The 26,686-nt window shown below is 39.6% G+C and overlaps 1 protein-coding gene and 1 long non-coding RNA gene across 5 annotated transcripts in view; one reads left to right on the top strand and one right to left on the bottom strand.

Annotated features, from left to right (window-relative positions):
* Positions 1-5,220: 5,220 nt before the first annotated feature.
* Positions 5,221-26,686, bottom strand: part of lmo3 (LIM domain only 3) — a 40,074-nt gene continuing 18,608 nt past the window's right edge. For 2 of the 4 annotated variants that reach the window (XM_057324693.1, XM_057324694.1), the window contains exons 3-4: positions 15,618-15,743; positions 5,226-6,607 (exon numbers count right to left, since the gene is read on the bottom strand). In XM_057324693.1, coding sequence (XP_057180676.1) covers positions 6,502-6,607; positions 15,618-15,743 — 232 coding nt within the window. In that variant the 3' untranslated portion in view covers positions 5,226-6,501. Of the gene's footprint in view, positions 6,608-15,617; positions 15,744-26,686 lie in introns of all 4 variants that reach the window. The other 2 variants (XM_057324692.1, XM_057324695.1) reach the window with 2 other exon arrangements.
* Positions 17,546-19,153, top strand: LOC130548141 (uncharacterized). The gene is made up of 3 exons (XR_008961985.1): positions 17,546-17,855; positions 17,976-18,039; positions 18,724-19,153. It is a non-coding gene; the product is annotated as an uncharacterized LOC130548141 (long non-coding RNA).

Raw genomic sequence — 26,686 nt, 5'->3', positions numbered from 1 at the left:
CACTTATACACGACGATGTTGTCAAAACGATCAGCAAAAACCTTGTATAAACATCCCCTAAGAGTGAAGATATCTTATAATCTCAGATCAGTTAATGAGCCCTTGAGTCATACAGGTCCATTATAAATATATAAATAAAAGCAGAATTTGTCAGGTACAACTGTCACTGCATAACAATAGCCGGTAATTTCACGGTCTCACTGGTTTGTGAAGATTCATGTATCAAAACGCTGTCAGATGGCAGGGTTCGCTGGTCTCCCGAGTGCCCATTAGAAACGTGACTCACTGGTCTTATTAGCCACCTGTATTTTTGTCTTTTTCCAGCGCTCTGTGTTGATAACAAGTCTGGTGTGCACTGTTTACTACGTTTAGTGATTGTGAAAGTTTGAGCGAGGTCACCGTTTCCTAACATTTTCGATGTTGATTCACACTTAAATCACAACCGTGCACCAAAATCCATGGATTCAAACATAACCTTCGGAGATGTAGTTGGGCACAAGTACTTCTCCACTCAATAAGGCCTTAAAAACCTGGAGTCCAATTACGCCCCCGAAATAAAGCTCTCGCCTACCGAATTCTTCGACTCTACGCTCAAGGCCACGGGTACGCACCGGTCCATCAGATCAACATTCTTCTCATATCGCTCATCGGGTGTCTCACCGTGCGCCGCTGAAATCACAAGCCCATCTGCAGCAAATAAGTCTCGGAGGAGGGTTTGTTTCTGAGGTTGGTAGAGACGAGGTAGTGCTGTTATCTCACCGGTCTTCCATTTAACAGGCTTTAGTCGGGTCCCACAGCAACACAGCAATGTTTGATTACTCCTAAATCACCTGCTGAGAGGAACCCGGAGCTCTGCTCCCCCTGCTGCCGCAGCCATTTCGGCAAAATAAGATGTTTCAAGTCGTCACGCCTGTCCCGAACACGCGAGCTTGAGGTGGGGACGGTAGAAAATTGCCTTGAATAATCTCAAATATTCATTTGAAAGGGATTGCGACGCGCGACTCGCACCCCCTGCTGAATACAATCATCTCTCCAATTTGGTATGAATTAGGTCAAATGGGAAAAGCCCATGAACGGCTAGAGGTATTCTCAGCTCCAGCTGTGTAGTTTTACTTGAGAGAAGGTGTTAACTTAGACGGCGAAATAGCCATTAGTGGCTCTGCATGAGTGAATCGCTTGTAATCCTTAATTCAGATCCCCGAAATATATACATCTATATCTGTGTAACTGAAGACAATGGTGTTGACAGTGTCAACATTTAAAGGAACTGTTAAACATGTTCAAGGAACAGTTCACCCAAAAATGAAAATTCTGTCATTTACTTGCCTTCGAGTTGTTCCAAAACCGTATCGATTTCTTTGTTCTGATGAACACAGAGAAAGATATTTGGAAGAATGGCATGGTAGTTGACTGCAATGACCCAGAACTGTTTGCTTTCCTACATTCTTCAAAATATCTCCTTTTGTGTTCAACAGAACAAAGAAATTATAAAGCAACGTTTCCGACTATGGTAGTCAATGGTGTGCAGTTTGTGTACTGTAGATTTCCTAGTATGCCATCTACATACTCCATATATTGAATTAACATACTGCGCAAATTCATCTCTATCGTGCTTTTCCGACTTTTGCATCGTGTCCAAGCAGCTTTACAGTAATTACATATTAGGACAGACACACTATACACTATATGTACTACAACGACAGCATGTCACTGAACACAGCCTGTATTCTTATTCTTTTAACTGTTTGTCCAGCATTCTGGTGTCACCACTGGGCCGCCTTAGTAGACCAATCCCGGCCCATCTGCTATAGGTTAGCGCGCCACATCAAAAGGCAGAACTTCACAGAGCTCACAGATTCTGAATCACCGTCCGCCGTTTGCTATCCAGCGCACATTACTGATAATGGCAGGCCGCTTTTTGTAGATTCGCCCGTGTTGATAAAACATCTTGCATTCTTCAAGATCACAGATTGAGCTGCGTGGAATAAATTGCCAGTGACATTTAAGTGTGCTTAAGGTGAAATAACTAGCATTCTTCCAGCTAACAGGGTACCATGTGAGACACGTATGTGCATCTGTAGGGTTCAGATTGACGGCACATTCAACCTTATCAAAGTCAAAATTTTATTCTGTTTTTTTTAATGCGGTATTTACCATTTAAAATGACTTCATTTAACAAATCTGTCATTGTGGTTTGTCAATACCAGCTAATGTTTAGGACTGAAAAACAATCCCCGAGCATCTTAACCAGCCTTCGGCCAGTCTGTCTCAAGGCTGTTTTCCACTGGGTAATGTACACCTGAATTCGCAATTCGTCCATTATCGCCACAATAAAGAGCTAATGACCCAACGACGAGAATATATTCGTGGTGGCACCCCTCTCTATCTATGAAGAGGCCGAAGGATAAGGGGTCATTAAGACCTTTTGTTATCTGGTCCAGATAGCATTGGCATGTCTATGCAGATCATTATTTTTGCCCCTGGAGCCCTTTGCCAAGCGAGAAGAGTGGAATGAGTATGTGCTCGTTCCTGACGGTCAGTAATACATGCATCTAATGCGCTTTCTTTATGTCCCTAATGACTGTTTTATGAAAAATGTACATTTTATTTGAATTTCTCTGTAGTTTGCTGTCGCTGGCGGGCTTGAGGAAGAAATGTTTCTAAACCCCCCTCTGCACTTCAGCTTTTTGTCGAGTATGTTTAACAAACGCTCTATAGATCAGCGTTTATAATGTATACATTATAACAACAACAATAACGTATGTTAAATAAGACAGTTTGTGGTGTCTCTGTGCTGCTGGAGAATGTTTAAGAGCTTGGAACTCTAAAGCGAATAAGAAGAGTTGAGTAGAGAGAAAATAGCTTTTGTGAGTTTGGACGGAAGAATTTGAAGGTATGGTTCCCTGAGTTGTTTTATGTATGCATTATATACAGTATGGTCTCACTGCTTGCCTTACCTAAAGCAATATGTTGCTTGATTTCTTTTTCAAAGCTCAGGAGAATTCAAACATCCGAGGTCATTGACTGTTGTTCGATGGCTTCTATTAGATATTGTTGAGGCCTTCTTTAGGTGACACATTGAGAACATATGCCAAGGTTGACATTTGCTCTTAATTTAAAGGGGACGTTCCCCCCAAAATGATGTCATTGTTTGTTCACTGTAACGCCATTTCAAACTTGTATATGTGGAACACAAAGAAGATATTTTGAGAAATGTCTCAGTGGTTTTGTGTCCATACAATGGAAGTCAATGGGGGTCAATGTTGTTTGATTATCGATGTTCTTCAAAATATCTTCTTTTGTGTTTTGCAGAATAAAGAAAGTCATACAGGTTTGACATGAGGGTGAATAAATGATGAAAGAATTTTCATTTTTGGGCGAACTATCCCTTTAATCTCATTGCTAGGCAAAACAATTGCAACATAATAGAAATGATCTTAAATGCGACTTTCATTTTATAGGTAGTGTTCCTCTAATTTAATACGCATGCTAAATGTTGTTTTTAATTAAACTTCATGCCGACATAATTTTCATGAACAATTACGGTGGTACTATTCTAAATTGCACACTACAGAAAACATGTATATAACGTGTTTTACAGTTATATAATCAGTATTTGGCAGAGTGTGAATTACCGCACGGACGCATCGCTCCAAAACCAGAAATAATAGCGAACCAGTCGGTTTCATCATATCTTTCTTCAAACGCAGCGACGTACAAGACAATTACTGTAAATGAGTGAAGTGGATCTCCCTCTTCCCTTGATGACTGGATTGTTATCTAGTGAGGTTTCAGAACAGTCTCTGCTCTTTATGGAAGGACTTAACAGCTTGAGTCTAATCAAAGACATTTTTCCCACTGTGTTTCAGGCTAAAGAAATTCAATTAGTTTAATTGGTCTGCTTATTATAGGCTGTAATGTGATGTTAGCGCGGCTGTTGTCAAACTTCACAGGCCACTTTACACAGCCTCCGTAATTAGAGGGAGAACTTTAATCTCGCCGTTTCGCTCGTACAGTGAAGAGGATCTTCAAGCCGTATTCTGGCTTTTCTTGCGAAGCAAACTACAAAGGTGTTAAATGGTTTGAGTGTGGGCCTTAGTGGGAGAGAAAAGAGCTTTGTAACATAGGCAGACTCTATTTCCAGTTTTGGGCGTTCCATCAGAGTTTTGGAATAGGGACTGTTTTGCGAGTGCTTGTCATTTTTCGAGTTTTTCTTGACCGACAAAACCATTTGTTTACATTTGCCAGTATGTTCCCTAGGAATAAAACCCACAATTGTTTATCATGAACTGCAGAAACACTATTGCAATAAGAGTCGTGAGATTCTCCATGCAGAAAGAATAACAACACAAGGATTTGAAACAACAGAAGTCCAACAGTTCAGCGCCTTAAATTCTCTTGCACTGCTCTCAGAAACACAGAGAAAGACTTTTTTCTAGACTGCAGGGGTGGATATTTTTGAGGTGCAATGACAGCAAAATGGCTTCCAAAATGACAAAGCGCACTTATGATCAATCACAGAGCCGGAAGTGCAGCATGGTCTGCTGGATAGGCTAATGGAGTGGAGACCTGAGGGTTCACCACTGGCTGCTCGGCATCTACAGTTGTGCCCTTGAGCAAAGCACTTAACCCAAATTGCTTCAGTAAACACTCTGTTGTAGAAATGGATGAGGGTGTATGCAAACCAGCCCGTCTGCTTTTTTACTAAAGAGAAAGGTCTGTCTTTTCAACCGGTTCCTGCAGCGGCTTGAAATGTCCTGTGTTTGTTAAAATGCGTTTCTAGCTATCAAATTCTGTCATCATTTGTTCACCGTCATGTCATTTAAAATCTGTATGTGACTTTTGGAGCACAAAAGAAGATATTTGGCAAATTCTGTGTTTAAACATTGGAAGTCCATGGGGGTCAATGTTGTTTGGTTACCAATATTTTGTCCAAATATCTTCTTTTGTGTTCTGCAGAAGAAAGAAAGTCCTACAGGTTTGGAAGGACACGAGGGGGTGAGTAAATGGGTGAACTATTCCTTTAAGATAATATGGTAACAGTTTACAATAAGATTTTATTTCTTACGTAATCCAATATAACTAATAACAAACGATATATTTTTACAGAATTTATTCATCTTTGTTACTGTTTGTTAATACAAAAAGAGTTCAGTGTTTGTTCATGTTAGTCATTAATGTTAGCAGACGTTTTACTTTTTAAAATGTATCAGTAAATGTTAAAATTAAAGATGAATAAGTGCTGTAAAGTGTTACGTGTTGTAAAGATATTTGTAAAGTGTTACGTGTAATATTGTTTAAAGTTAGACAAATGAATGCTTTTTAGACAAAAGTGAAGAATAGAAGTCAACACAGTGCTAACACAATAAAACTGTATTACATTTGTGCTTAAAATGATTACAGTACAGTATGTACACATCCTAAAAATAAACATCTCATGCTGAATAACACATCAAAAGAAAATCCATATACAATAGCAAGCAAAAAGGAATCTTTTTTTAAATATGTACAACCACCATATACAAATTAAGTTTGTCTTCACATGTTGCCTATTGGCTGCGCCCTCAGTCTATAAAGGTAGCCGTAACCATAACAGGATGATCAACTCTGTACGTTACGCTTGATTATCGCCTCGACAGTAAACAAATCCTGGTGACGGCTAATCCTCAGACCGGGTATTAAGTTGTTCTGTTAATGCCAACCGTTTATGCGACCTGATTGTTTTAGGATTATGCCTGCTGAGCAACATGGGCCGCACAAAATACATGACATTGAGAAACAGGAGAGGTCTAGAGGAGATGCTTGACGACTGAACTGTGATTCAATTCAGGTAAAGACATGTCAGGGACAGAGCCTTGGTATTATGCGCAACAACAAAAAGCATATTAAATAAACACAGTGAAAGTAACAAACCCCCTTTTCTCATAGCCCACCAACCCCATCACATACAGTCATACTTAAATGTTTTTATCTTTTAGGTACAAAACAGGGTGATAGAAGTTAGGGAAATGTTTTCGCTAATCGTTACTTTTGATTTTGAAGTCTTACTCAAAGATATGTTATAAAAACTTTTTGTTTACGTGACTCCCCTTCTTTTTCTTAAAATAAATATCTAGCTTATTTTTTTGTTTAAATTCCATGGCCAGTGAACCTTTGAAGGAAGTAAAAAGTGGCATTGCCATGGGGTGGATAGGGGTCTTGAAGCGGGGCTCTCAAATTGAGTCTTCATGAAGCCATCAATCATCATCATCATCATGACCAAAGTCGATGTCTGAGACCGTCGTCATGCCTCTTGTGAGATCTTCATTTTCTCCCACTTACCAAAAAACGTCTCTATGGCTAATCTGTACAGTACTTTCCCTTATCTAAGGTCTTCATATATACAGTTGACTGGCACCAGGGGCTGGAGAGGACGCTAGTGCTCTGTGTTTGATTGCATGTCCCCTTCAGGTCCTCTCTCAGCTCTTCCCCTGGTGTGCACAGGGCCGCTAGAAGGGGAGCTCAGCGGACCTGTGGCGCATAGCCCTCCTTCATCAGACCCTCCTCATAGTCTGTCTGGCACAAGATCATGTTGTTCTTCAGGAAGAACTTGTCTCCAACGCAGAACCTGGACAGGCAAAACAAGAAAACAGAAGTTCATGTAAGTTATGTTTTTCGACTAGCAGCAATGTAAGATATAGACCAGGAGCGGATTTTCATTGATCTTAATAATAGGTAAGCACATTCATTCTAAAATACACAGCAACGCCCATAACATAGCTCAGAGCTAAGATCCTCATTATTAAGGAATGCAATCCACACAGATAAAGACATGCTATTGCAACGAGCAGTATCCCACCCCCTCAATATCACTGTGCGTCTAGAGGACTTGTCCCGCGGACATGCGGCATGGATAGAGTATCTCTAGAGTGTATCTCAATGGTACCCAGCTTCTGCTCCACCTGCAGCGGTTTCATAAATAAACCCCACAAATTCCTCTGCTTTACCGCTGCCCAACGGGCCGCTGTCTCACTTGACCTTTTGGAAAGAAGATTATGTTGGTCAGGCAGGCGAGGGAGAGAGAGAGAAAGAAAAACGGGGAGCGAGAAGGCTCTGTGTGTTTAGTCGTCCTGAGGGTTGCTTATCTTGCTCGCAGCGAGAGTTCGACAAGGTCGGCACGCCAACGAGTGCTTGTGTTTACTGGCGTTCCCTACCCGACCCTCCCTCTCCTGTTTCGAGTGTAGAGGGCTGAGAAAGAAAAGGGGCTCTGTTTTGAAACCTGGTAAGCTCCCTGCTGCCTAAACAGACAGTATCCTAACTGCAGTGGAACCTCAGAAGTGAATCATTTTTAGTCTGCACACCACACAAATACTGATTTGTCATTTCTTTAATATGAAGAGTTCATTTGCAAAAACGGATAACTCAGTTTTAATTTTTTTTCAAAAATCATGTTTTATTGTGCATTCAATGTAAATATCAATTGAACTGCAGTTGTTTTTTTAATTAAGTAATAATAACTAATGTAATAACAATTGAACTGCAGTTGTTTTTTTAATTAAGTAATATTAACTAATGTAATATCAATTTAACTGCAGTTGTTTTTTTAATTAAGTAATATTAACTAATGTAATATCAATTGAACTGCAGTTGTTTTTTTAATTAAGTAATATTAACTAATGTAATATCAATTGAACTGCAGTTGTTTTTTTAATTAAGTAATAATAACTAATGTAATATCAATTTAACTGCAGTTGTTTTTTTAATTTAGTAATAATAACTAATGTAATATCAATTAAACTGCAGTTGTTATTTTAATTAAGTAATAATAACTTAAAAAATACAACTAAATAACTAACACAATAAAAACATAACACAATAAACAAATGAGTTTTGAAATAATTAATAAACGTTTTTTTAAATAATTTAAAAGAGTTGTCTGTTTTTGCAAATTAACTCTTCACGTGGTCTCATGACATGATACTTAAAAGGCATTAAATAGAAATAGCGCACAAAAGAAAAATATGTCAAAATTAAATAATCGATTTTAAAGCCATCTCTGTTTGATATAAAATTGCAGGTTACTTCGTCAAAGGATGTCAAACTGTTATTTCCAATTCTAAATCATTATTTTTCACTTGCATTGCAAATCAGTGTAAGGTGAGGAGCTATATTTACACTTGCTCAATTTTTATTCATAACCAAAAAAGTTACAGATTGCACCTTTAAATACAACATTTTTGATTGTTACTTTTCCTAAATGACTTCTAACATTTATAAAATGTATATTCAGAAATTATTTGACGCGGTTTCTGTAGGCAGCTTGCTAGGTTTCGAAGGTGTTGAATGATACCTAAAACTTTTAAGTCGGATTAAAAAGCTACAGGCTGTATTGTGAATCCAATGTTTCGGCACATACACTCACCTAAAGGATTATTAGGAACACCATACTAATACGGTGTTTGACCCCCTTTCGCCTTCAGAACTGCCTTAATTCTACGTGGCATTGATTCAACAAGGTGCTGAAAGCATTCTTTAGAAATGTTGGCCCATATTGATAGGATAGCATCTTGCAGTTGATGGAGATTTGTGGGATGCACATCCAGGGCACGAAGCTCCCGTTCCACCACATCCCAAAGATGTTCTATCGGGTTGAGATCTGGTGACTGTGGGGGCCATTCTAGTACAGTGAACTCATTGTCATGTTCAAGAAACCAATTTGAAATGATTCGAGCTTTGTGACATGGTGCATTATCCTGCTGGAAGTAGCCATTAGAGGATGGGTACATGGTGGTCATAAAGGGATGGACATGGTCAGAAACAATGCTCAGGTAGGCCGTGGCATTTAAACGATGCCCAATTGGCACTAAGGGGCCTAAAGTGTGCCAAGAAAACATCCCCCACACCATTACACCACCACCACCAGCCTGCACAGTGGTAACAAGGCATGATGGATCCATGTTCTCATTCTGTTTACGCCAAATTCTGACTCTACCATTTGAATGTCTCAACAGAAATCGAGACTCATCAGACCAGGCAACATTTTTCCAGTCTTCAACTGTCCAATTTTGGTGAGCTCGTGCAAATTGTAGCCTCTTTTTCCTATTTGTAGTGGAGATGAGTGGTACCCGGTGGGGTCTTCTGCTGTTGTAGCCCATCTGCCTCAAGGTTGTGCGTGTTGTGGCTTCACAAATGCTTTGCTGCATACCTCGGTTGTAACGAGTGGTTATTTCAGTCAAAGTTGCTCTTCTATCAGCTTGAATCAGTCGGCCCATTCTCCTCTGACCTCTAGCATCAACAAGGCATTTTCGCCCACAGGACTGCCGCATACTGGATGTTTTTCCCTTTTCACACCATTCTTTGTAAACCCTAGAAATGGTTGTGCGTGAAAATCCCAGTAACTGAGCAGATTGTGAAATACTCAGACCGGCCCGTCTGGCACCAACAACCATGCCACGCTCAAAATTGCTTAAATCACCTTTCTTTCCCATTCTGACATTCAGTTTGGAGTTCAGGAGATTGTCTTGACCAGGACCACACCCCTAAATGCATTGAAGCAACTGCCATGTGATTGGTTGATTAGATAATTGCATTAATGAGAAATTGAACAGGTGTTCCTAATAATCCTTTAGGTGAGTGTATATGCACATACAGTAGATGTATGATTCCCTCGAGTCTTGAACTTGCTACTCCACACCATTTTCATGCGTAGGATAGTAAAGATCAGAACTCATCTGAGAAGCATTATCCTCTCCGTCATTCTGGAATATAATGAGCGAGAACACTTTGTAAATTCCTTCCTCCTCACAAACAACTCTGGAAAACTTTCTATTCATTATCCACAACACGGCAATGTCAAGCGTGAGCACGCAGCCATTAGTTTGGACCAAGTATCAACAAGTAATATCCATTAATCGGCGCTTGTTGACACAGTGATTAACACAAAGCAGAGGTGTGCTTAATGTAATGGTGTCATTCACTCCAATAAAAACGTCCTGTTTAAATGACACATTCTTGCCAGGAATCCATTAGTGTCTGTCTTCTTTGACATCCCGGCCCTCTCCACCTCCTCTCCTGAGCGCCGTTCTTTCTTTTCTCCCTCTCTCGCTTTCTCGGCTAATAGGATCTTTCTGTTTATTTACAGCCCGTGTTTTCTGTTGCCTCTTACCCTCGTCGTCGCCCGTTTCGCAGCGCCAAATTGTTTCTGCTTGGTGAAATGTCAACAGCGTTTGTGACATCTGCGTGCCAATTATGACGAGGATATTGCAGTCAGCCCATCAGAGACGGCGGTAATAAATGCCCTCGCGCTGCCCTTCGCTTTTCTACTCGTGCAGTCATTACCCATCGCCACGTGTGCCGAGCACCTACATTACCCTTAGCTTGATGCGTTCCCCTTTGGCCTCTCCTTTCAATCTCTCCTCCCGGATGAGTTCAACATTTAGATTGCTTTAATTGCTTATTAGTATTTTCCATCAAGTGGAGGAGGGAAGAAAGTAAACGGGTCTGATGTAGTGTTTGTTCAGGCGTGACCGTAAAATGTTGCACCTTTTTGCTATTGACCGCAAGCTGCGCTACGTTTAACTTGGTTACCGTTGCCTGCTCTGACAAGTTTGTCCCATCCTTAACTCAAGAGTGCATTTTTGAGAAAGGTTTTAAATTAGAAAGTCTCTTTTCTTTTAAGAAACTGCTGAATTATGCATTAACATTATTAAAAACGGTAGCGCAAATACCTTGGAGCACATATAAATGTCCTTACTAATATTATATGTAGTCATTTAGGAGTGATGGATGACCCAGCATGGCCTGCACTTTTGAACAATACACGTAATATCCATAGAATTACATTAGAAAACCGCAAAAGCTTATGATTTGTGGTGGATTGCTACGGTATGATTGGTCAGTGACGTTTTCAAGGCGTGGCTTAGTGAAGGGTCAACTAACAATTCCATTACGTTCTCTCAGGCTCTGTTTTATTTCTTTCTGTCGTTCACCACCTTAATACATCTCTTGTTCTCTCCCTCTCTCGCGCTCTCTCTCTCTTTTTCCTTAGGTGTGACAGTAATGATGAATATGTCTATCGAGACCCGTCTTGTTAAAGAAAAGATGGCTTCCAAGGCAATGGACTTAATGATGTATGGCTTCGTCAGCTATTTGCCTCTGAGGTCTGTGTTAACTAGAGTAGTAACATTCCTCTTCTGTGAAATAACATGCAGGAGCTGAGTGAGACGTACAGACTGACTAAGAAGAAAGAGAGAGTGAATAAAGATAGAGAAAAAATGCTGAAAGAAATCTCGGAACAGAGGATGGAATTGAATATATCAGCTCAAAAATAGACTACAGAGTTTGTAAAAGACGGAGGAGAGAAGTTGTAATGCGTATCTATAGGAATAAAAGTCCTCCCTCTTAAAGGGACAGTTCACCCAAAAATAAAAATTCTTGCATTATTTATTTATCCTCACGTCATTACAAACATGTATAACTTTCTTTCTTCTGCAGAACACAAAAGAAGATGTTTTGTGGTAACCAAACAACACTGACCCCCAATGATTTCCTTTATATGGACACAAACCCACTGAGACATTTCTCAAAATATCTTCTTTTGTGTTCGGCATCAGTAAGAATCACTTACACGACATCAGGATGAATAAGAGATGACAACGTTTTTATTTTTGGGTATCACTTTCTGGATCAGTCTCTGATATTATGAAATATAAATTTCAATTACTTTAAAGATCTTGAAAGTTATTGGTGTTATGTGTAAGGGGACTCGCATGTAACAATGTTTCCCTAAACTAAAATGTGATTAAGTCTCTAAGGAAGCGAGTCTGTTGTTTGTGGCGTACTGGCCGAAACGGCCATTCCTGGGCACGGGGGAACCCAATTTGGCTCACGCTCTTCAGACTTTCCGACAAGGACGGTGACCCATTCCTGTGACCTCTCTGACCTGCCACCCGAGCTTTGGCGTTCTACGAATCTCCAGGGGGCCTCTAAGCAGCGTATCCTGGGCTCATCACCAGGAACTGGGACTGAGGCCTGAGCTGACGACAGGCTCATCGATTAAGTGTCCCCGCAGGGCTGATCTGTGGCTAACGGCCGGCTGTAGTAGTCAAAACCACACAAACACGCACACGTGCACCACTCTGATTCCTGTTAACCAGGCTGAGAATACAAGCCCCAGCCAGGTGAGCAGATTCATATCCGACTGATGAGTAATCACTATTAGACCTGGCTGCGCGGCACGATGTGAAACTCTATAGATGAGACTGAGCGTGACTGATGTTCCATCTGATGAGGTGTCATAAAAGTCCAAACCTTAACGTAGTTCAGTGTTCGGTCAGTAATTTAAGTCATAAAATGTGCAATGACATGTGCAACCCATTTTATTTAATCTACTGGGGACATTTAACAAGAAAAAGAGCCAGATTTTCGAAAGTAAGATGTAGGACGATACAGCCCACCAGTGAGTTCAGTATAGACGAGAGGAATTGACAAATGGATTTAAAATAATGCGCACGGTTGAATCGGAACATTTTATTTGTAGAAGTCAAACTAATCTTGGTCAGTATTTAAGATTTTGTTGTTTTTGTGTGGGCTGGTTTGACTAATGAAACGACTTTAGCTATGTGTGTGGAGAAAGGAGGGGTGGTCCGGCTGTATTAAAACCTTGATTGTAATAATCTAAGCATTAAACAGCAATGTCGGGCCATTTCTGACCCTCGTGGGGGAGAATAATTATACGGCGTGACCGTAGTGACCTGATAGCCTGTTCCCAGCAACAAAATGCCTATTCCACGTCATTGATGTCAAGCGGAGCGCTCTGTAAGATGGATTAGATGGCTCTTTTAAAGGCCACGGCCTCTTTAATAATGTTTGAGGAAGGGAAATGAGAAGAGCGAGTGTATGTGTGGGGATGTGTATTAAAACAGACAAAAGATGAACAAATGAGAAAAGCCATCTTCAAAGCAGTTTAAGTAACAAAATAACCCTCATTTACGTAACCCATGGAAATCCTTGATGTGCACAGGTTGCAGGTGGTGTTAGAGGGAGGGACAATGCCAGTCTAGAGAGCATCTGATTGGACCAAAATGTGTGCAGTGCGACATGAGTCATCAATATTTTTTCTGTGTTGTTTGTAGTAAAACTTGCAAGTGAATTCAGAAATGCACTAACATACACTCTAGATAGCCTTAAAACTAATAGATATAGGCTGAAAGGTTACTTTAAGAAAAATACAAAAACGACTACATTTATTCGAGATTCAGTCCGTGACATTTTGATTCAATCACTAAGTGCATAGCACATTCAAGAAATAAATAAATGCATGTAACAAAATAAAAGCTAATTCAACTGGCTATTCAAAACAATGATTGACCTTATTGTGTCTCTTTCAAATGCCTATTTCATGGAAAGCTTTTAAGTGGGTTTTGCGATTCGTGTTGATGTTTATTAAAGAGCACCACCGGACGAGTCTGTGCTCGGGCAATGTGCGAAGCTGTCACGATGACGGACGCATCATGAAAAGCCCGGCCGTTCCTCTTTTCTTTTATTCGAGTCCATCAGAATTCGCTCGGCTTTCTCAAAAGACACTGACGGAACTACAAAGTGTCTGAGACATGTCGGGTGGCGTGTGTCTGCGGAGATAATGTCTCCTCGGCTTGTTGACGAATGAATTTGCTGGTGGTCAAATGGGGGGTATTTGCATATCAGGCTGTTGATACGCTGCTCTCTTGGGTAACGCTCACGCAGTAGAGATCTGATGTTGAAAACGGCATCTCGCCCTAATAAATTCATTCAGGGTTGTCGAACATTTGGGTTTAGTTGACTGCGTTCGGTTACAGAATATCACATCGCATCATCCGTGGACGAAATATCCAAGATCTCTTCCCTCAACAAGTATTTTGAACCAAATGGTGATTTTTAGTGGCTGTATTAAGGGATGGTCATAGTCATATTTTATTCATTCTTATTTCATTCAAAACCTGTATATGACTCTTTCGTCTGTAAAACACAAAAGGAGATCTTTTGAGAAATGTCTTGGTTTCGAGTCTCTAAAATGGAAGTCAATGTGGGCCAATGTGTGGTTTGTACAGCCACGTTCTTAAACATATCTTGTGTTCTGCAGAAGCTCTCATACAGGTTTGGAATGACATGAGGGTGAGTAAATGATAAAGGAAATTTATTTGGTTATCTAAAGCAACGTCATGTACACATTAAGTGATACTTATGTGTCAATATCCTTGATCTTGTTTATCATATTTGTGCCCAAGATTTCACTGTAAAACCATTGTTTCCACCAAACATCCAAAAGTTTCTATAAACTGCCAGCAAATTCTAACACCAGTCATACAGGCAATTAACACCAGCGTCATGCTATAAATCTTGCGGTGGGCGGCAGGGAAATTGTGATGGGCGAATGAAAGCTGCAGCAAGGCTTCGCCAGGCGTGCGAAGCGGACTGACGCCGGTTTTATTAAACAGTTGATTGGCTGGCCTAATTCGAAAAGAAAGATTTGCTAAATGGGCTTTAATGCCAGGCGAGCAGTAGACCTGTCTGTGGTTGTGCTGATGAAGATTAGCTGACTTCTTAGATTAGGTGAGTGTGGTTCGTGCAGTCAAGTGAAGTGGCAAGACAATAACCTGGTGTTAATTGAGCGTAACCGAATCCTGCAATCTGCCCCTCTCATGTTTACGGCTCATGTGCCACCTGTGCGTTCCTCTTTTTGTGCGTGCTTGAAACGGGTATCTGATGAACAACCCGTGCATACGTTTTTTCCTTATTTGGCCTTGCTTAACTGAGCTTTTGCAGATTCGAAGACAAATGGCTTGTAAGTGAATGAGGACAAACAACACAGTTTGCTCAATGTGATGAGGTAAACAAATTATGCAATGAGAAAACTGCAGGGCGTAAAATATTTAAAGTAGCGTAGTGCAGTTTTTGCATGGTGAACTGTAGCAATGACAAATTCGTTCCGTGTTCGTCTGACTTGATATAAAAGTACTACATTTGTATTTGCAAAACAATTATCAATACAGCTGTCGACCAAAACGTTTTTTTAACATGATGCTATTTCATTGTAACCGGCGTATGCCAAACACCTGGGCAGGACCGTGTTGTGCCAGCAATCCTAAGGTTGCTGGTCTGCATCCCAGTATGGCGACTCATATACTAAAGAGATTTATCCCCTATCACTAGTGTGCCCTTGAGCGATGTACTTTTTGCTCCGGGGACTGTACTGTAGTAAATAGGCTGATGTAATTTCAGATGCTTTGGATAAGAGAACGCCTGCCAAAACCACCTTATGGTGGTTGAACAACTGGGAGTGTAATGCGAAGGTCATTTTTCAAACCCCAGGAGGGTCGATTTATGTACTGGAGAGATCCCGGGATCCCCTTTTAAAGATTTGCCCTTGAGTGAGACACGATACGGCGGTTAAAAGGTTACTGTAATATGTAATTTACTGTAAGATGGTTTGGATAGGAAAGGGTCCCCTAACTTATTCCAGTCCATAATTCCAGACCAGTTGTGAGTGGCTCTTTAACAGATCTGCATGTAGATTCATATATTTGCTGAAAGTACTAATGTGCTTGCGAAAACAATAAGAATGAGATTTGAAGAGGAGCGGTTGGTACTGTATGATTTACCTCTGGTTACACAGCTGGCAGGCAAAGCAGTCCAGGTGATAAACGTTCTCCTTGGCTCTCATGACCATCTCGAATGCTGGGATGAGTTTACTGCACGCTGCACAGTTCCCCGTCACACCGAACAACCTGTCAAAGAGTTTCAAAAAGAGAGAACCTTTAGGACCAGAATCATCTGAACTTTCACATAAGTGCTGAGGTAAAATTGCATTAACTGTATTGAGGCATACTTTTGTAACACTGAAAAATGAATTTCTTATTTTTGTCTTGGAAAATGTGTGCCAGTGGAATAAGAAATTAGCAAAAATATCTGCCAATAAAATAAGAAAAAGAAGCAAAAATGTACTTAATAAACCTAATTTAAGTTTTTTATTACCCCATTGGCAGATCTTTTTGCTTGTTTTGGCATAAGCTCAATTTTGATGACTTTTCAGAAAACAAGACCTAATTTTTTAGGTAATTTTGTCTCTAAGGAAAATCCTGGATTATATATACAAAGGAAGACGGATACCTGACCTGTAGGACCCATTTTGTGTGATATTGTGGCATACACACTTAAAGACTTGGTTTTATATGATGTATTTAACGTTATTGTTGTTATCAAAGTAACATCATCTGGTTGCGTAATATACACAAAGGTTTACTGAAGTTCTTAGATCGACCGTCAGAAAGTATGAAAATAAACAAATCAACAAACAAAAACAAAACAAATGAATTGTGCCATTGCTTACCAAATGTAATGGATGTGATTGTAAATGTAATTTTAAATATAATAAATAATTTTACCATAGTAAAATGTATAAATATATGACATATGCATGGGTTATTATCAATAAATACAATTTTTGCCCAGTTTCACAGACAAGGCTTAAGACTAGTCCTAAACTAAAAGTAAAGTTTAGCATTTCCATTGTTTTTTCTCAAGATGCACACCAGTAATGTTTTTATCTAAGGCATTTTAAAGCAACTTAAATAACTTAATTTAACTAAGACATACTCCTGACTTAAGCTAAGCCGTGTCTGTGAAACCGGGCAAAAATCTGAGCTTTTGGCCTGAGCGGGCCAACAAACAAAATGTTTCTTGTTAAAAGAGTCTGAGAGGCGCCTGTATCCGCTGCCCAGGGACGAGCCTATTATTCTGCAGCCTTCTCGCAGGACATTAGCGAGAGAGCGCATTCATTAGGGATTCATGACTGTTACTCCACTGCGACCTAGTAAAGGAGTAAGGGGAAAAAAGAAATATCTGATAACGAAATCATATAACAAAATAACCTATTAGGCGGACTTCTTCGGGCACTTTTAGCCGTCGTTGTTAAAATGATAAAACTGCATGCCACTCTCTGACTCTGTAAGAGATCGCAATCTGATAAATGATCTCGGGGCCTGGGATATGCAGGGTTGTTTATTAACCTTCAAAAACTATGTTTCCCACAGGCAAATAAAAAAAAGAGGGAAGCAGATAGATTTTGCCTTCATGAATACCTACAAAATTAAGAGCTACTGTCAGCACACCTTGAAACAGTGCTTCTCTAGTGTTGTAGGTAAGCGGCTGATACTGTAGGAAGCGAGACTCTACACACTACATCTCATGATTTGGTGTCGATTTAATTAAAGGAATTATGCCTTTTCCTTTGAGCTGACTAAATATAGACACGGTTGTGCTATCTCGTCTCGGGAAAAGTGCATAGCCAGAAGGCCTCAGCACGAAACAGACGAAATGATGAGGAGGATTTTTTTACTCTGATCTCACAACTGATCTAAAAGAACTGTTATAATGTATCAGTGTGTCTGCTTCCATTTTTAGTAAAATAATCTTTACGATGTTTGTCTTCTGTGTTTACATTGACTGTAGCTTCAATTTTAACTTTTCAATTTGCATTTCTTGACACTATTGCAAACTCGAGCTCAAACTTCTCATCTCGTACAAATGTAAAGTAACTAAAAGCTTTCTTTAAATAGGACATTCATGCTTTTACTTAGAGATTAGAGGACAGAGGTCTGCGCTTTGCTTTGAATAAAGTGGCCTGCTCTCGAACATCTGTACAGAGTGCTGAAAAATCAATACTTGTGTTTTTTAAAGACTCTACTGTATTTTATGAATTGTTTACAAACTGTTTTTTTTTTTGACGGACTGGCAAAGACAAAATACTTCCTCAAGAACAGTTCATGTGGATCAGACAGGCCAGGACTACTACAGCAAAATACAGATTCAGTATCTGTTTATTCTGCAAAAGACAATTGGTAAGTAGCAGAATATCAGCACCGACATATTCATTACAGGTCATGTTTTTATTTTTGAGTTTTGAGAAAAAATGTTTTTAGGTTATGTGAAACTCATGTGTCTTGGCACTGTTTTTCCAGCCAGCTGATTCTTTTTACTAAGACGAACTGCATATACATTGGACATCTCTGGCGGTATAATCAGGTACAGAAATGTCAAATGTTCTGCGTTAAATACAAGTTCTATAGCTTATAGAAAAGATATATGCTTATATAACAGATAACATCCGTGTGGGAGGAGTTTGTGCAGGTCTTAAAGGGACAGTTCGCCCCAAAATGAAAATTCTGTCATCATTTACTCTCCCTCGAGTTGTTCCAAATCTGTATAAATGTCTTTGTTTCGATGAACAGAGAAAGATATTTGAAAGAATGCTTGTAACCAAACAGTTCTTGGCCACCATTGACTACCATAGTAGGGAAAATTACATTGATAATCAAAAGTGCCCCAGAACTGTTTGCTTGTCTACATATCTTCTTTTGTGTTGAACAGAAGAACAAAGAAATTTATGAAGCAATTTTTCCTACTATGGGAGTCAATGGTGGCCAAAATCTGTTTGGTTAAAAACATTCTTTCAAATATCTTTCTCTGTGTTCATCAGAACAAAGAAATGTATACAGATTTGGAAGTGAGTAAATGTAAAAGTGAGTAAATGAAGACAGAATTTTCATTTTGGGGGAACTGTTCCTTTAAGTTACAAGACTCAGATTTGGCCCAATTAATTCAATCACACTAGTATTATATCAACACATATACTGTAATATTTCAATTATGCATATATTCCTTTAATATGGTGTTCATTTAAATATTTTTTTCTTCTGCAAACAATAGAGCACAATAGCACCTGCTGCTGCAAAAATCAGGGAACTCTGCCATAAACATCTAACGTCTATCAGCAGCACAGAAGCCTTCCAGAGGTCTTTTTCCCAGCCCACCGGGAAAGAGGGAGGGGCAGCAAGATGGATGAAGCTCTACCTGCCACTTGTCTTTCACCGGTCTGCCAGTTTGATGCTGCAGACGCTAATGGCTCTCAAGGGAGGCGGCAAATTAAGCGTGCTCGGCTTGTAATGAATTCGGAGGTACATGTTCTCTAAACGCAGCTTGCGAGAGAATAGTCTCATGTAGACAGACCTTTGACTAAACTGACCACGGTGCAGCTTATTCTGACCAGGGACCTGAGCAACAAGCAGCCAATCAAAATTCTTCTCATTATTACGTGTCTGTTCATGTAATGCTGCAAACACGACTTCTTGTTCTTTACTCCTGGAAGTACTTTTTTAATATAGTGTACTATAGTATTGTATGATTAGACCCGAGAATAAAGACAACTGCACAAAAACTGTCATTCCCATGTATGTTCTGTAGCGCCTGGCTGTAGTAAAAAAACATACTAGGTTTTCTCGGTTCAGTCGAGATTATTGCTTCAGTCAGTGGTCGTGCAATATTTGTCGAATATTACAGAGGAAATCGCGCTCCCTTCGACTTAAAGGCTGACAAAATAGCATGTATATTTTAGCAGGCCGGAGAGGCAGTGCAAAATTAAAATTCCTCGCGGCTCGTATTCACGAGTTAAAAGAGAATGCCAAATCACAGCACCTGATTGGACACAAAAGGTGTTGGAGGTGCACAACAGCTTTTCTCAGTTGACTTACTTGATGAGAGGAAAACAGACACCAATTAAATTATTCCACAACGCTTTATCCTAGCGGTCGCTAGGCGAGGCTGAAGCGTGCAGCTTTGCTGTAATCATTAGACACGTCCACAATGGAAAATGCATTAGCGATGTCACTTCGATATTCTCATCGAGCTACGAAATCCTCGTAAATGACTCCCTATCAGACAAGGCCCCTCTGGGATTTTTCCACGCGAATAAAAGTCACAGGGAACAACCAGAGATGTTGTTTTGATCTAAAATCATAAAATGTATCATTTTGGAATCCCTTCTGTGAAATGATAAACGCCTGTCCCACACCTGGAGATATGATTTGGTTTTCTGACTCGTTTTATGTTTTTTTAGTAGCCTACTTTGGAGGCCTAAAATTCAAAAAGGAAATTTAATCTCGGTCCTAATAGTGTAGAAAATGCACATTTGATATTGAAATATCTCTAATATTGAAAAAATCTGTAGCACAAAGATAATGTCACAAACCAAATAACACAATCCTGCACACAACTGTAGCTTGCAAGAAATAAAAAATGTATTGAAATGACGTGATAACAAATACATGGAAAAGTGCAAATGCCAGACATATGCTGCAGGAAGGCATTGCTGATTTAATAAATATGTTTTTTCTTGCAAGCTACTGCAGTGTAAATAATTTTCTTTCTTCTGAATCCCTTTACGCAACACGTAAACGATTTCAAACAAAACAAAGCATCATGTTTATCTGAAACGTCAGGCCTGTATTTGTTTTTCTTCAATTGTTTAGATATTCTCTGAACATCAAGGGCAACAAATTAAGCACTTTTTTCCTCTTTGCTCCTTTCAGCAAGAAAAAAACATAATGATAACACCGCCACCTCCAGAGGCATTTGAAATTCTGACAGTGGCTCTCTCTCCTCTCCCTCTGCCACCCCCGCCACTTCAATCGCTCTGGCCGCAGCGTGCATTCATCAGCTGCCGAATTAGAATTTGTTTCCTCACAAACCATTGATCATCGGCCTATTACCAGGCAAATGACAGTTAATTACCCACTACATTAACCACCGGGACCCGGGGACCGGCTGCCTGTGCCATCAGTCACCGTGATGAATGTGGCAAGTTCAGTAATGCGCGGCCGTTCTCGCGTCCGCCTGCCACGCTGAGAGCAACCCCTGGATCTCACTTCTCGGCACCCGGGGAAAATCTATGGCAATCTGCATAATTACAGGCTCAGGGTTAATAACAGACAAATGATTTGTTGCGTCTCGAGCAGCAGGCTCTCTCCCTGCTAACATGCAGCGCTGTGTCTGCAGCCAGAGTCGTCGCAAACTTTTAATGTCAATGTTTAGCGTGGAAGAGGGGAGCGTGGTGAGCTGAAGAGTCTAGAAAGTACAGATGGGTGGGTTTATCTTGAAATATTGATACTTTTGATATTGATCTTGTATTGGGAGTCTAAATAATTTAAATGGTAATTCTAAATTGAATATATTGGGGGATCGAAATTTGATCGGACAAATGGTGTAGTGCAGGATGAGTCATCACTATTTTTGCTCCATTTTCCCAAATTAAGAAAATATGAAAATCTACTAGAAGTGAATCTACGAGAAGGTTTGCTAACTTTAGTAAATGTATAAGCTATTATGAACTAACAATGGACAATGAAAAAATATAGTTTTTCAGCATTTATTAATCTTTGTTAATGTTGCTAATGCCAATGCAATTGTTCATGTTCATTGTACATTAACTTACGTTATTGTTGTGTTTTTTAAAAGTGTATACGTAAATGCTGAAAGAAACATGAACTAAGATGAATAAATGCTTCAGAAGTATTGTTCATTGTTAGTTCATATTAGCTATTGCATTTACTAACGTTAACAATTACAACAATATTGTATAGTGTCATCAAAACTCAAATGTCAATTATACATTTTTGAAAAATAATTTATAAATGAAAAACTGAAAAGTAGCCTTATAATCTGCAGTTTATGCCCATTTAATGTGTTAATTAATTGGTAAGTAGATAGATAAAATGACCAATATGTACTCGGAAATCACCAAAGCTCGCTGTTAGTATGAAATTGACCCTAATAGCACAAGGTATCGTACTAAAAAGACTCGCCGATTCCTATAAAAACCCAGGAAGAGGAGGGGCCATTTAGAAACAGAGTGTTGACGGGGTTGGCAGATGCGATCAGTCGTGTCCTTTCTTCAATCTAGCGCCTCCACGTGTGATTTTCGAAGATTAAACAACTCTTGGGGCAAAATTATTTCAATTACAGCGGGCGTGACCTGGGAATTGTCTGTGGGATAAGATTTTCCTCCTTGAGTGCCCTGCCTTGCCTGGCTGCTGGCTCAATCAGTTCTAATCTGCACCTGGACTCTGATATCCTAATGATGAATTATGGGCTGCTCAGCTTTCCACTGCAGGGCAGATAGAACAGCTCTCCGCTGACCTGTCAGCTTTCTACGTCTGAGGCAGAGACCCGCGATAATTAGCCCGAAAGACCGCGTGCGTGTTTAAAACTCATGAGCGTCACATGAACATCATTCACTCGTTGAGCTTTTCGGTGCTGATGAGAGAAAGGAGATCTTACGGCGCGTGACGAAAGGGTAATTGTTGTCTCGCATCGAAAGTTACTGCTTCTATCTGCCTGAACAGGGTAATTATTGTAAACAACCTTCTAAGACAACAGCAACTTTAAAGAATTGACTTGAGAAACTGTTATTATGATATAATAACATAGATAGGCCTATCAGGAGGCCGACTTCAATTGACTCCCGAAAAACAATGGCGGTCAAATATTTTCACACATCTGCGTGTTCAATAAACAGCCGAGATGAAAGGTGCGTCGGGTCTTTTTCTGAACTCTTTCAAGTGAAAATCACAGCTAAACAAAAATAATTATGCCCTCGCAACATAGCGCCATCCAAAAGCTTTGGAGGGCTTTCTAGCAAGAAAACCTGGCAGTGGAGAGCGGGGAATCTGAGGGTATTTTGAAAGGGGGTGTAATGAAAGTTTTTAACCCCCGCAGGGCCCAGATGTGCACTCTGATAGGCTCTTCTCTGTGCCAACCCACCTGCAGTCGCAAGCTGGGCACCAGGGTGTGCCACACTAGCCCTGCAATTATCTGCACCAAACATGCGCAGTCCCACGAGTCATTGCTCTTCACAGCTAATTAAGCTAATCTCAACTGGAGGGGACCATCCAAAAACATAATGTGTCCAGGCGAATGATCTCCGAAGCGTTTCGCTGAAATGGGAATGCCTGCATTGTGAACTTTAGGTTCTCGAATGGAAACAAAATGGTGACTGCGACAAAGAGGAGAAAAACTAAACAGCCGACGCAGACACGTTAAATGGATTATTTTAAAGGTCTAACTTCATAGAAAACGTGGCATATATCACCCTAGCACCGAACGCCTTTTTGGAAAGGGAGCAAAATAACTTTCACGGCTTTTTAAAACTGCTATTCATCATCTACTTGAAAGATAACGTCTTTTCGAAGAACAGGTGCCCTTTTGCTTTCAAGAAGTTAAAAGAGCTGTCAAAAATCTAAGCGTTGGATGTCCGTCCTTTAATCCGCTGCCGAACTCTTTTTTTCCGCCAGCAACTGGAGAGAGAAAGAGAGAAAACAATGCCGTCCTACCCCTGACCCCTCAGCCGCATCCCTGACCTCGCCTTCAGCGCAACTTAACACGGAAGAAATATAATAGAATAAGTATGTGCACCTCAACTTTAAATTCGATCGATGTGATTACGAGTGGCCATTTAGACCTCGCTACGATTCCAGATTACATGTTAAAAGCCCAATTTAATTACAGGAAGTCAAGAACAAACATATTTGCAAGAATGGAGAGTTATTGGCCACATAATTGCCAGACATGTGAAGTGAATTGCATTGAAGAGAGGTTAATGGTGGCAAAGCTTTTTTCCAAGCACAACATGGCAATTACAGGACGCCTTCAGAGCTTTTAACATCTCCACACCATCTTATTTAACACAATATAGAGGCGAGAGGGGACGGGGAATTTCTTTGTTCTGTAGCTTTATCTATTAATTTATTTTCCGGGTATGCGAGACTTCATTCAGAAGAAGATGGTTTTGTTCGTATTAAAAGGCTTGCTGTTAGAGACACTGTTTAAAAAGAGAAAGAAAAAGTCTTTGGACACATTCGAAGATTATAATCATTTATTTGATACAGTCTAAACTAGCCACTTGAATGGGAAAAATGAAAAAAACAAAAACAATGTTGAGTGACATTTTCTTGTAGTGTCTTGGCTCTACTGTGGACAAAAATGATATCCAGTTCTAAAAAGGGTTTGTATCATGTGTCGGTACAGAATTTTAGAACAGCAGGTTATTTGATGCTGGAATTGTCTTCTGAATGAATAAACTGTGTGATATTCAAGCCAGGTGATATAAATACTTCAATAAGAAGTTGTACAAGGTTTACTTGGTTTAAATAGATTTTTTTGATTGATGGACAGGCTGTTGCGATACTAAAGGGTGCATTTATTTCAAAATACCATTGTAAAAGAAATCAACCCAATTCAATTATCATTCCTCATTCAAACAGCTAAGCAATGTTGCTTAAAGTACATCCAAATAACCAAAGTTTGAAACCTATTACAAGTAAAAAGATACTCAAAGTAGAAAAACCAAAAGCAGCCCCACTAGATTTGTGGATCCCATCTGGGAAAGCGTCTTCAAATTCAACCTGATTAATTCCTCTTCCCATTCTTTTCATGAAAAAGATAATTAAGAAATATTTAATGTAGGATTTTAATTAGACTGAGTCCTGAATGCCGCCCCATACTGAGCTTGAGGGGTGTTTTGTGGACCCAATGATTGAAATGTTTTAATCACTGATAGAATAGATTGGATGTGTTTTTTCCAGGAATTCCCACTGGCAGTTACAATGAAAAGCACCTTGATATTATTCAGAGTAAAGTAATTAGTAGAATGACGATAAAACCAAATGAACTTGTGATCGATACATTAACCCACGCCCCACTCTCTCCTCCCTCTTCAGAAAATCAAATTAATTATATGCGCTCTTCTCGGTATCAAACCCGCTGCTCTGCTTTGTTCCGGGAACATATGGGTTTCGGAGCAATGCGTTACGGACACCAGTACCTATACTTCCTGTAGTGTCATTCTCTTTTTTTTAAAGCAGATTGGTGGTGGAGAGTAGCGAATCGGCGTGATCAGAGCAAATGATCTTGCTCTCCAGGCCTGACAATGGAGCTCTCTCTAATGAACAGACGTTTTTTTAATGAGAGCTTACAAAGGCCATGGGCCTGATCAAATTTAAACGTTTGCCATCCCCTGAACTGGTAGCGTCTTGGGACGGCAAATGCTTTAGTGACTTTGATTGGAGGAAAGATGCTTAACTTTTTTACGACAGCAGAGCTCTACAATAAGCAGGACCTGGGGCTAGTTTGGGGGCAGTTGAAAGCACTGCAAAAATGATTTGTGTCCTGTTTTTCTAATACAAATATCTGAAAACTCTTAAGTCAAGATACATTTTCTTAAGGAGCAAAATGACCTGGGATCAAAAATAAGTAAGGTTATGCTTTAAAAAACATCTTACCCATTGGAAGTTCTCTCTTGTTTTATGCATAAACTTGGATATTTATACAAAATGACTACCTTAGGTCATTTTGCTTTTTTAGAAAATGTCTCTTGATTTAAAAATGTTATTTATACTAAAAAACAAGACAAAAAAAGTTGTTATTATTATTTAATTTGAACAGTCAGTGTGCGGCCAAATAGGTCAATATTTATAAAAATTTATGTCAATCTTGTAAATGTGTTTTTTCTACTTCGAAAATTAAATACTAACATTATATAGCCGGCTAAGACAGCAAAGTTTTGCATTTTGAGACGATACTAATTTGTGATGGTCTTATAACCATCTATCATCCTGATCATTTATCTGTCATTAAGTTGTATTTAATTACCAGTTATTATTGCAAATTAAAAACTGTAGATTAAAAATGTTATCAACAGTTAAAAATGATTAAAAAAAACATTTATTCTGCAATGTATTTTGTAAATTTTCAGATAAATTAATTATTTGTATGCCAACATTTTGAGCTCATCAACCGTTCATCTCACTTAAAATATGACATTAAAATATTAATTCTTCTGCCATCTTTCCCCTCTTTGGCGTTAAAGTAGCTGGACAGTGGTAGCTAAGCACCACACGAAGAGCAAAGCGCTTATAGCATACTGTGCTAGCCCGAGCCTGGCACGTTCCTGGGTAGAGCTGCCATAAAAGAGCAAACTGGTGTGTGCAAATGGTTGAGACATGCGGTGCTAATGCAGGGAAGCTGGGATGAGAAATCAGTAGGGCTGATGTGCGCAGACACACACACGTACAGACTTCCTTTGATTGCCTCTTTTACATTTTAGGGAGATTAAATGTGGGAATGTGTCGTAGATTCAGCATAATCAACATGTGCAGGGCTGGCAACGCTCGTCTGTCTTTTCTCCTTTCATATACGCGTATATGCCGCTGGAGTAATCCCACGTCTGTGTTTCTGCATGCTCAGATATACGTTTAATGAAGAGGCAGTGTATGATTTTGGTATTCATTGACTGTATGTAGCGCTGCGTCCTTTCCTCACAAAGGTAACTGTGCAGCGGTCGCATAGCAAGTCTGAAATGTATCAAGGGCTCATACTAATTACATATCTGAAAAAAGTGAATGAATATCTGGTTTGATTTTCGCAAAAAGTTCATGGAAGAAAGAAAGACAGCAAAGAAAGAAAGAAAGAAAGAAAGAAAGAAAGAAAGAAAGAAAGAAAGAAAGAAAGAAAGAAAGAAAGAAAGAAAGCAAAGAAAGAAAGCAAGCAAGAAAGAAAGAAAGAAAGCAAAGAAAGACAGCAAAGAAAGAAAGAAAGACAGCAAAGAAAGAAAGAAAGACAGCAAAGACAGCAAAGAAAGAAAGAAAGAAAGAAAGAAAGAAAGAAAGAAAGAAAGAAAGAAAGAAAGGAAAGAAACGAAAGAAGAAAGAAGAAAGCTAAGAAAGAAAATCAAGCAAGAAGAAGAAAGAAAGCAAGAAATGACAGCAAAGAAAGAAAGAAGCAGCAATAAGAAGAAGACAGCAAGCAGCAAAAGAAGATGAAAGAAAGAAAGAAAGAAAGA

The sequence above is a fragment of the Triplophysa rosa genome, linkage group LG24 (genome assembly GCF_024868665.1).
Source record: "Triplophysa rosa linkage group LG24, Trosa_1v2, whole genome shotgun sequence".
In the NCBI taxonomy this organism is placed as follows: domain Eukaryota; kingdom Metazoa; phylum Chordata; class Actinopteri; order Cypriniformes; family Nemacheilidae; genus Triplophysa; species Triplophysa rosa.
This window is presented reverse-complemented; position numbering and strand designations above follow the sequence as displayed.